The 12,329-nt window shown below is 41.3% G+C and overlaps 1 protein-coding gene across 1 annotated transcript in view; it reads left to right on the forward strand.

Moving 5' to 3' along the window:
• The window catches only part of CATSPERE (catsper channel auxiliary subunit epsilon), a 186,317-nt gene that overhangs the window by 151,589 nt on the left and 22,399 nt on the right, over nt 1-12,329 (forward strand). The window contains exons 18-19 of the mRNA XM_087424248.1: nt 9,052-9,151; nt 11,643-11,729. Of these exons, the coding sequence (XP_087280374.1) occupies nt 9,052-9,151; nt 11,643-11,729 (187 nt within the window). The remainder of the gene's footprint in view (nt 1-9,051; nt 9,152-11,642; nt 11,730-12,329) is intronic.

Consider the following 12,329-nt stretch of genomic DNA (forward strand, 5'->3'; position numbering starts at 1 on the left):
ATAAATCCACTTGGCTGTTGAATAGATATATCACTTTTCCACTTAGATACTAAACAGATATGTCAAACTTAAACTGTCCAAAACTGGACTCCTGATCTTCCCCTCCAAACCTCCTCCATCAATAGCCTTGCCCACTTCAACTGATAGCAATCCCATCCTCCTGGTGGGTCGGGTCAAAACTTTGGAATTGCACCTGCCTCCTCTTGCCCTTATACCCTCCATTCAATCCATCAGTAAATCCTATTGGCTCTATCTCCAAAATACAAACAGAAGCTGACTATTTGTCACCACTTGAACTGCTACCACCCTGATCCACCATCATCACTCACCTGGATTATTACAATAGCCTTTTTGTTGGTCTCCCTGCTTCCACTCTTGCATCTGTATAGCAGCAAGAGTGAATCAATTAAAACAGTCAGAGCACATCACTCCTAAGCTCAAAACCATATCACTGAGTAGAAGCCAAGTCCTTCCAATGACTGACAGGGCTCTATGTGATCTGCTGTCCCTGTTACCTGTCTCCTGTGGAGCTTCACCTCACTCAATCCACTCTATTCACATGGCCTCCCTACTGTTCCTCAAGGAAGCCAAGCGTATGCCCACCCCAGGGCCATTGCACTTGCTGTTTGCTGTGCCTGCAATGCTCTTTCCCCAGATGTTCACTTAGTTTGTCCTCTCACCTCCTTCAAGTCTTTGTTCAAATGTCACTTTTTCAATGTGGCCTATGCTGACTGTCACGTTTCACATTACAAACTGTCTCTGCACCATCTTCACTCCTCACCTGTCTTTTTTGTTCATTTTACTTATTTAGCTTGTTTATTTTCTTCCTCCTCTACTGTAATGTAAGCTCCATAGAAAAGAGCTTTGTATCTGTTTAGGTCACTGCTAGTTGAGTTTTAGACATCTTGGATTTGAGGAGTCTCTGTGACATCCAGAAAAAATTTCCAATAAAATGTTAAACTGAAGCATCTGAAGTCCACGTAAGCTGTCTGAACTAGAGATATATATTTGGAAGTCAATAGCAGTTTTGTGATATTAAGAATAGTTATGAGTGGGGCCGGCCCGGTGGCTTAGCAGTTAAGTGTGCATGCTCCACTGCAGCTGCCTGGGGTTTGCAAGTTCGGATCCCTGGCACACATCGACGCACCGCTTGTTAAGCCATGCTGTACTGGCATCCCACATAAAGTAGAGGAAGATGGGCATGCATGTTAGCCCAGGGCCAGTCTTCCTCAAAAGAGCAAAAAGGGGGAGGATTGGCATCGGATGTTAGCTCAGGGCTAATCGTCCATACCAAAAAAAAAAGAATAGTTTTGGGTGATCAGAAAGAGCAATTGGGGTATCTAGGAGGTCCAATGGCACCTCTCTTCCATGACCAAATGCATTTTTAATGAAATCTAGGTATATGTGGTTTATGAGAAAATTGCCAATAACTATTAGACCTCAGAAGATGTTCAGAAAGTTTACTAAATTCAAAATCAATACACAATAAATTAAAAAAGTCTCTGTACATCAGTAAATGCTAATTAGAATATATAATAGAAAAATTATTCCATTCACAATAGCAAAAATGAAATAAAGTAAGAATAGATTTAATAAAAGATGTACAACACCTTTATGGCAAAAATTATAAAATATCGTTAGAAGACATTAAAGAGGAAGGACCACGGTTGTTGAAGAACAGTATCATATGTTTTGATAGAGAGACTCAGCATTATGAAGGTATCACTTCTCCTGTAATACATCCAAATTCAATGCAATTCCAACAAAAAAATCCATCAGGGTTTTTAGCAGAATTTGACAAGCAAGTCCTAAAATTTAATAGAAAAGCAATGGGCCAAAAATAGTAAGACAAATATCTTCCAAAATTGAAGTTCTAGAAATGGCAAAGTAGCTTTTATTTGACATGCACTCTGCCCAATGACAATTATATACGCTCTTGACAAAATGTAGTAAATAATCGTTTAAATGCACCAGAGAGCAAAAACTGCAAAAGACGTGATCCTTGTAAGACGAGAAGATTTCTTTTTTTTTTTTTTTTTTTTTTTTAGATTTTATTTATTTATTTTTTCCCCCCAAAGCCCCAGTAGATAGTTGTGTGTCATAGCTGCACATCCTTCTAGTTGCTGTATGTGGGACGCGGCCTCAGCATGGCCGGACAAGCAGCGCGTCGGTGCGAGCCCGGGATCCGAACCCGGGCCGCCAGCAGTGGAGCGCGCTCACTTAACCACCAAGCCACGGGGCCGGCCGACGAGAAGATTTCTAAGTAAGTTTGTCCTCTGATGTCATGCCCCAGTTTTGGCAGGGCATGAGGGAACAGGGCTGTAACAGAAAGCAGCAGTCCCACTGGAGTTAAGAGACAGACGCTGAAGTTTGGGATGGCCAAAGCAGCTGTAAATTGAGATGAAAAGTCCTGGAAAGACCAGAGTCACATAGGGGTGCAACAAGAATATAGAAAATGTCTTCCTCAAATTCTTGGCTAACTCTTGAACTGTGGGTTTGAAAGGAGGGGAAGCAGAGATTTCAATCACTACATGTGCTGAGAGACAGAGTGTGGAGTTTAAGTCCCACCAATTTAGAGGGTATTGAAAAACACCTTAGGCTTTCTGTTGAAACCAAATGGGTAAGTAAGCAAAGGACAAAACGCTATGCCCCAGGATTAAGGGCAAAACTAAAAATTTTAAAAGACCTACAAGTCCTAAAACTAAGCCTGAACAAGATCGGGGAGATGCACCAGCTATTTATCTTCCCACCAGAACAACAGCAACAAAACACTCTTAGAGGAAAATAACAAACACATAGTCTCAACAGTGTATAATTTTAAATGTTCAGGACAAAATAAAAAATAAAAAATTACTCGACGTCCAAAGAAACAAGAAAGTGACCCGTAATCAATAAAAGGCAGTCAATAGCAGCAGACTACAGATGATCCAGAGTCTGGCTGGCTTTAGCAGACAAGGGCTTTAACTGCAGCAAGTATAAATGTTTTAAAAGATTCATGGAAAAGTGTAGAGAATGAGTGAACAGATGGGGAATCTCAGCAGAGAAATGCTAACTAGTGAAAAAGAACCAAATGGGAATGCTAGAATTAAAAAAATATATAGCAGCTGAAGTTTAAAAATAAAAACTCATACAATGGACTTAATAGCAAATTGGGCTAAGCAGAATAAAGGATTAATGAAACTAAAGATAGCCCAGTGGAAATCATCCCAACTGTACCACAGAGAAAAAAAAAAAATAATAATAATTCAGTGCCTCAGTGACCTGTGGGACAATATCAAGCAGTCTGACGTAAATATAATTGGAGGAGAGAAAAAAACAGGAGAGAAATATTTTTTGAAGAAATATTGACTGAAATTTACCCAAAGTTGATGAAAAATATTAGCCCACAGATCCCAGAAGCTCAATAAACACCATTCCTAGGTGTTTATTAACAAACTTGTATGACAAACATAGGCTAAATGCTGAAAACTAAAGATAAAGAGAAATTCTTAAAAACAGCTGGACAGAAAAGAAAAGACATTACATTCAGGGGAACAAAGATAAGCTAACTTTTCATCAGAAACAACAGAGACCAGGTGATAACAGAATTATAGTTTTAAATGCCGAAGGAAAAAAGAACTTTCAAGTTAACTATCAGCTTAAGAATAGAATTACCATAGCATTGAGCAAATCCACTTCTAGGTATATACCAAAAAGAACTGAAAGTAGGGACTCGAATAGATATTTGTACATCATGTTCACAGCAGCATTATTCACAATAGTCGAAAGGTGGAAGCAACACAAGTGTCCATTGATGGATGAATGGATAAACAAAATGTGTTATATACATACAATGGAGTATTATTCAGCCTTAAAAAGGAAGGAAATTCTGACACATGCCACAACATGGATGAACCTTGAGGACATTATGCTAAGTAAAATACACCAGTCACAAAAAGACAAATATTGTATAGTTCCACTTATATGAAGTACCCAGAGGAATCAAATTTATAGAGACAGAAAGTAGACTGGTGGTTGCCAGGGGCTGGAGGACAAGGGGAATGGCAAGTTATCATTTAATGGGTATGAAATTTCTGTTTTGCAAGATGAAAAAAGTTATGGAGATGGATGGTGGTGATGGTAGCGCAACAATGTTTATGCTTAATGCCACTGAACTGTAAATTTAAAAATGGTTAAAATGGTAATTTTTATGTTAAATATATTTTACCACAATTAAAAAAACTGTAGCTAAAAGACACTGTAAACAAAGTGAAAAAGACAAGTGGTCAAAATGTTTGTTATGGTGTCTTTTACCTACAGATTTTTTAAATTGTGGTAAAATATACATAACATAAAATGTAGTGAACATTTGGGTGAATACATCGTATAGTCAGACAATGGAATACTATACAGCAGTTAAAATGAATGAACTAGGATGCTTGTAAGAGAGAATCAGATGATCAACCAGGAGGTTAGGTAGGGAAGGAAGAGAAGTTAGGAGGGAGCTGCTGATGAGGAAGACAGACATCAAGAGACTGGACATTTCTATGGATCCACCTCAAAACCTAACATTGAGTGGAAAAAAAAGTTGTTGAAAGAAACTTGCAGTATAAGATCATGTATGTATATTTTCAAATCCATAAAGCAATACCATATATGATTTATGGATACATTTATGTATAAGTAAAGTATAAAGCCTGGTTAGAAATGACATATAACAATTTTCACATTATTCTCTGTTGTTCTGCATATTTGAAATATTTCCTAATTAAAATAAAATAAGCTCTAGTAGCAAGGCCCATGAAGAAAACTGGGGAGGCCCAGGTGGCAAGTTTAAAAGAGGAAGAACACTCTGTCCTCTGAGACTCGGGGGAAGGAGTAAAGATGAATGTATGTGACTGATTTGGAAAGAGCATTGCAGGAGTTGAGAAAGGTCACATCTGATAGCCTCAATTTACTTACCTGAAGTAGGAAGGAGGGCCATCTGTAAACTGAGAGGGAGGGTTTGAGGACGGGCTTTGAGGAGGACATCTGAGGTCACTGAGGGTAACCTGAGAGGGTCTGGCTAAGGACCAGTGAAAAGATTACTGAACAACACAAAGGTGCAACTGAGGTCAGATACTCTGAGTGGGTCCAATCCCCACAGATGTTGACTTCCGGAAGTAGTGTGTGCACGGATGTAGAAGGCGTGTTGTAACATCCAAGGTTTGGGTCAGATGTTCGATGCAAGGGGAACAACAATTGAGTGACTCTAGGATGCTGGTGAAAGAGGGGCCGGTGATCAACCGTGAGACTGGGCTGAGCAGGGAAGGGAGGGAGGCCAGGAGAGAACTGCAGTATAATTGGAAAGCAGGGAGCACTGGGGGACCAGGAGTTTCTCCGAGGTCAGGAGGCAGATGAGAGGCCATGTGGAAGATGGAAGAGGTTGGGGTCAAAGAGTGGCCTACCATGGCAGCACGTTTTTCTAGAGGTAACTTATTTGTATCTCTGCTACTAGGAATCACTTGATAAAGCTTGTTGCCTCCAATTCTTTAAGGATAATCAACCAAGTATTAGAGGCTAACTACAGAGGGACAGTCAGATCGATAAGGCTCGGTGTCCAGTTCAACTGAATTATAGCAATACGTAGTTGATAACCCGGTATTCATTTAGGTATTCATCAGAGGGAGATCTGGGTACTAGTTAATTAAGCCCTGAGAAACAGGCACACAGCGTGGTCACTAGGAAATTAGTCTGCGTCTAGGTCTCTAGGTCACAATAAATGCTCTGCCTTTCTAGCGGGTGGCTCAGGAACAAGGGTGGGCACCATTTTACAGATAAAATGACAACAATGGATTCACCATCCGACACTGATAAGAATGAAGCAAGTATGATCCAGCTGGGAATATAAGTCATCCCAGTCCCATCTTTGCTTCCTCAGCTCCCATGACAACCCATCCCAAACTAGAATTTGGTGCCACAGAAGCAACCCCAGAGGAAACAGTGGGACGTAATTGCTCTACTATGATGCAGGGAGTTCAGGAACAGGGATTATGAGTGTTTTAGGCGTATGCAGGATTTGTTTTAATCAGATCTGCTAAGACACACAGACATGGAAATGACACTTGTGAAGGAAGAAGTTCATTAGGTACAGATGGCTAGAAACAGAGAGCACAGCACACCACACAGGGGCACACGGGGCAGCACCAGCGTCCGTCAGGAGGCAGAGGGAGTGGGGAGGAACTGGGGTAAGAGCCTTTATTGTGTTTGCCGCAGGCAGGAATGGATAAGGCAGAGTAAGCAGGCTTAGAACTGGCCCTTTCGAATAATTTCAGCGGGCTCTGGGCAGAGGTGCTGGCCCTAGTTGTCTGGTACCTCGCCCCATGATTAGCGCAGGTGGAAGTGGCAGGGCGTGTGAGAGCCCATAAAGGAGGTGGTTGGGGTGTGGGCCCTGGATTGGTTGGCTCATACGAAAGGCACTCCTGGCAGAGCTGTTTACTGTCTCTAGGAATTCATTAACTCTGGGAGGGGCAGTGCCTCCAGGGTCGGCAAGGCCTCAGATATTAAAGCTTCACTATTCAGAAAGTGACAGACATGGTTAACACATGGGCTATGCGGAGCCGTCACAGGACTGAAAACATATGTGCTAATGGACCAGCAGAGGGGTCTCCTTCCCGATACCAAAAGTGGGACTGCCATAGTGGAGAAGTTACAAATTGTAGGGAAGCTAGTTGCCAACTGGTAACATTTCTGAATTTCTCAGGTTTAATTAATAGTATATCTTACATTAATGAACATTAATGAAAATAAGCCATGTTTACACAGGCGAGTATTTTTGTCCCATATACTCAGTGAAATAAATAAAACATTATCAAAGATTATTATAAACGCAGAAAGTGTGGGTCATGTAATTTATCCTTATTGCCACTAGATGACACTGTAGCTTATTGCTTTTGTGAGTGTCAAGAGATGCCAGCTCAGAGTTCAATGAAGATCTTTTCTATGTAAATAAAATGAGTGGCTTTGGAACTAGTTCTTAATAATTCAAGAATCTGATGGCTTCCAGAAGATGCAATCAAACAAGCTGCCCCTTCTAAAGCTCCTAGAATTTAAAGCCAGACCCAAATCTCTAAAACTGTATACAAAATTCTGTGTGTGCCCACACAAACATGTGCATCCTTCCACGGGGAGGGTCCAGAGCTCTCATCAGAGCTTAGAGTTCTCTATGACCCTCCTCCCGTGCCAAGAAAGAAGTCAGGCAGCAGTACCCCATCCCTGTTAGTCTTACCTGAGTTCATCTCGTTATGATTTCTAAAAACTAAGATGGGAGTGACATAGCTTCTCAGATACCAGTTCCTGACACTTAAAAATTTTCTGCCCATTTTGTGAGAATGGGACAATACCTGCTTTTTATAACCAGTGGTGGATGGTAGCAAGTTGTAGAAGACCTGGAAAGCCGGGCAGAGTGACTGCTAAGTCAGGCAGAGACCCGGGCAGTGAATGAGGAGGTGCTGTTTAGGGAGAAGGGAAGATTCTCCCTCTTTCTCCTCTTGATTCTAATGGCTGGTCAAATAACTAAAATGTCATGAGACAGATTAAAAGGAGAAAATCCAATTTAATACGTACATACGAGAAGCCCATATATACGTGAGAGAGCCAGAGACCCCACACACATGAGAGGTTCGAAGACAGGTAAAATGAGGTATATATGCCGTCTGGGGCTAAGGAATGGGAAAGGGGCCTGGCGCTTCAGAGGGGAGGAGGGCAATTCACAGGACGATAAGAAGAGCAGATGTTCAGTAATTAGATGTTTGCCCTGCCATACAGATAGGTCATAAAAATTTATTTCTGGCAATAACTTTCATTATGGGCAAGGCCCTTAGTCTAAATTCTTTAAGGGAGAGGTAAAAGTGTCTCTTGAGCCTGCAGGGTCTCGATTGCCTTCAGCTCAAAATAGTCCACACGCCAAAGGGGCACATCTTGAGGAGGCCTGTCCTAAGCCCCATCACTGTCAAGGATCTGTTATTTTTTATGAATAGACAAAGAGATGCGCAGCGAGAAAACATATCACACACTGAGGCAACCTGCCTGAGACCAGGTCCTGAGTGAAATTTCCATCCCAGGGGTGCGGGGGACAATTTCATTCAGAAAAATGGGGAATCACTGGTGGAGCAGGAAGACGTATAACCGTTTTAAAACAGTCCCATGCTCTGGTATGCAAAGGTATGACTTTACGGTAACCAAACTCTAGCTCTGGTCTCAAGCCCCTATTTTCATACAGTAGCAGAAAAAAAAATCTTAACAATTTGAAGTAACACGTCTGTTTTAAAACTCACTGAGTTTGTGGTAAGTACTCCAAGCTCAGTGGGGCTTATGCCTCCAGTCCCCTATCAGGGGACTGGGCCCCCATCAGTGCTAGACTGTCTGCTGGTATCTGCTGGTGGCAGAAGTCACCACGTGTTCTCTGGGCAGGGCTGTGAGTGACTGTCACTCCAGGGAGCTCGTGAGGACTTCTGCTTCTCAGCCCCACCTCAAGGCTGATTCTGCTGATCCTTGGACACTCAGCCACATCTTCCAGCTGGTGCCTCCTGGGAGATCCGCGCATCTCAGTTCTCATCCTAGAAATTCTGTGGTTCAATTCTGTGTTTGTAATAGGCACTCAGTACATATTTGTTGATTAAATGACCCCAGGGGATCCTCGCTTTGCCCCTCCTCCGCTCATCACTTCCTTCCCTCCATCTCCCTGCCACCAGCCATGACAGCCGGGCCTCAGCTATCCTCACCTTATCAGTTCGTGGTTCCTATCAAAGTGAAGAGAACTTATGGTTCCAACTGTTTAAAAAGTGAACAATTTCTGCTTCGTTACTATTAGAATTGTTCTGAGAGCTGAAGGAAAGCTACACTGTAGGCATTGTTATTACTTTACGGATAAAAAAATTGAGACTTCCAGAGTTTAAGTAACTCCCCAGGGTCACAAAGCTGTTAGGGGATAAAGACAGGATTTAAATCTAAGCCCATTGACTCGAAAGCTGGAGCCCTTAACCCCTCCAGTCTACGCTAAACTAATATTTCTGTGTTTGCTGTTTCTTTCAGATACGATGACAACGGCTATGTTGAAGATGTTGAAGTAAATTTCATAGTGTGGGAAATACACGGCCGGGATGACTATACCTTTAACACCACTATGAAGAAGGTACGGCATCTCTGAATTTAAACAGAATCAACATGCAATTAGACATGTCTTCCTGTTTTAAATCTGTGCGTAAATTATCTAAGGAAAATAGAACCAGTCAGCTGTGGGCAGAAAAATAAAAACATATTCTCTCTATATTAAATTCTATGTTATAAGCCAATGTTAATGCAATAAAAAATAGAATAACTAATTATTGCTCACCAGCTTAAAAAAAAAATTCTACGACTACTAAAATTCATTTATGAAAAAAGAAGCTATGTCATATAAAACAGGCTTAAAGGGTAAAAAAAATAAAATAATGTTTATAGTAGGATGATGCAATTATAGGTGAATATCTTCTCTCTCCACACTGTATTTAACGTTTGATTATTTATGGGTCTGCCTTTGGCTTTTGGACATTCATCACATTTGTGCTAAATCATATGGACACTCTCTAGGCTTCATCTCGCTGGACTTCTTTGCATCGTTTGACCCGCTGACCTTGGCTGCGGTGTCCCCCACTCTCCGGGTTTTCTCCACCCTCCAGGACTGGTGGATCTCGGCCTCCACGGTGAACCGCCTTCTTCTGCCCTTTCACTCCGCAGGCCACGGCAGAAAGGCCTGACCCGGCCCAATCACCACACTTCACTCCCAGCCCCATGGGGGGCTTTCTGCCCCTGAGGGCCTCCCATCATGGTGGAGCCTCTCTAGAAATGACCAGCATTGATTCCTGAGATAGTAGATGATATTACAAACAAATTTATATCAACAAATTCAACAATGGAAAAATGGAGAAAATGGATACAGGTCTCGAAAAACACAACTTACCAAAGTTTCTTGTATTCCAAGAAAAAAATAGAAAACTAATCCCAGATGGCTTTCCTGATGAAGCCTACCAAACATTCAAGGAAAATTTTACTTCACCCTTATAAAAACTCTTTCAGAGTATTGGGGTGGGGAAAGCACTTTCCAACTCATTTTGTGAATCCACAAGGACCTGAGAAGGACCTTGAAAGAAAAGAGAATTATGACCCAATCTCACTCATGACCACAGATATAAAACATCTGAACAAAATACTAGCAAATCAAACTCAGCAATATATTTAAAAATAATACACCCAGACCAAGTTTTGTTTATTTCATAAATGAAGAGTTGGGATATCATTTGAAAATCAAAGTAATCCACTATATTAACAGAATAAAGAAGAAAAGGCATAAGATTATTGTCATAGTTGATGAAAAGTCATTTGATTAAAAAAGTTATCCATACATAACATTATTTTAAAAATAAATCTTAGGGGCCTGCCCCATGGCTTGACGGTTAAGCACGCGCTCCGCTACTGGTGGCCCGGGTTCGGATCCCAGGCGCGCACCGACGCACCGCTTCTCCGGCCATGCTGAGGCCGCGTCCCACATACAGCAACTAGAAGGATGTGCAACTATGACATACAACTATCTACTGGGGCTTTGGGGGGGGCGAAAAGGAGAAGGATTGGCAATAGATGTTAGCTCAGGGCCGGTCTTCCTCAGCAAAAAGAGGAGGATTAGCATGGATGTTAGCTCAGGGCTGATCTTCCTCACAAAAATAAAAATAAAAATAAATAAATAAATCTTAGAAAATTATAAATAGATGGTAACTTCCTTAACCTAATAAAATGTAGATACCAAAAAACTATAGAAAACATGACACTTAATGGTAAAAATTTGAAAGCTTTCCCTCTGAAATCAGAATGAAACAAGGGTGTCCACTGTCACCATTTCTATACAACATTGTTCTGCTCTAACAAGGCAAACAACAAATGACAAAAATAGATTGAGTGTAAGGATTGGAAGGAAAGAAATAAAACTGTCATATTCACAGATTATATGACTGTTCATGTGAAACAATTAAAATTAATAAGTGTTTGGGGCTGGCCCAGTGGCACAAGCGCACCGTCGGATCCTGGGCGTGCACTGATGCACCACTTGTCAAGCCATGCTGTGGTGGCTACCCATATAAAGTACAGGAAGATGGGCATGGATGTTAGCTCAGGGCTGATCTTCCTCTCACACACACACACACAAAAAGTAATAAGTGAGTTTAAGAAGTTCTCTCCAGGGGCCGGACGGGTGGCCAAGTGTTAAGTGCACACGCTCCACTGTGGCGGCCCAGGGTTCACCTGTACACGTCCCAGGCGCGCACCGATGCACCACTTGTCAAGCCATGCTGTGGGGGTGTCCCATATAAAGTGGAGGAAGATGGGCACGGATGTTACCCCAGAGCCAGTCTTCCTCAGCAAAAAGAGGAGAATTGGCAGATGTTAGCTCAGGGCCCATCTTCCTCACAAAAAAAAAAGTTCTCTCCATACAAGGTCAATAAACAATAAACAAAAGTCAATTGTTCCTCTATATATCACCAAACATTTAAATAATGAAAATTTTTTAAATACATAATTTTCAGTGACATTAAAGTATATTAAATACTTAGGAATAGACTGTATATAATATATAAATATATAAAATCTTTTGACAGAGTGGTTGTTTAAATGAAGCCCAGACGTGGAAGTCAATGATTGAGCTTAACAAGCACCTTCCATTAGAAGAAGCCTGGGGACCTCAGGTAAGAGCCTTACCTTTCAAATGTCTACTTATAATGACTAGTTTGGCATTTCAGTATTAACAAAAGCTTAATGGAAACACTTTGGATTTAAATGTGTTTTTGGGGCCGGCCCCGTGGCTCAGTGGTTAAGTGCGCACGCTCCACTACTGGCGGCCCGGGTTCAGATCCCGGGCGCACACCAACACACCGCTTCTCCAGCCATGCTGAGGCTGCATCCCACATACAGCAACTAGAAGGATGTGCAACTATGACATACAACTATCTACTGGGGCTTTGGGGGGAAAAAAATAAATAAAATTATAAATGTGTTTTTGTAAATCAAATCCAATTTTTCTATTGTATTTTATTATGATTTTAAAAATGCTTCATCATAATTTCTGTTTCATCTTCTGTTGCTTTTGTGTTACTAACAATTTTTTTAAATATTCTCTGCTGAAAACCTATGTTTGCAGGTTATTAAACACCTGACAAACGTGTGAAAGCCCTGAGACTGAGTCTTTCTAAAGAACGCCTGAAGTTTCAATTCTTGAATAACTAACAGATCACTTTTGAATGCCAATTATCAATCCTATACTGTTTTTATTTTTTTAAATGAATTTT

This window comes from Ceratotherium simum, chromosome 36 (genome assembly GCF_057802395.1).
Source record: "Ceratotherium simum simum isolate JZ-2026a chromosome 36, ASM5780239v1, whole genome shotgun sequence".
In the NCBI taxonomy this organism is placed as follows: Eukaryota; Metazoa; Chordata; class Mammalia; order Perissodactyla; family Rhinocerotidae; genus Ceratotherium; species Ceratotherium simum.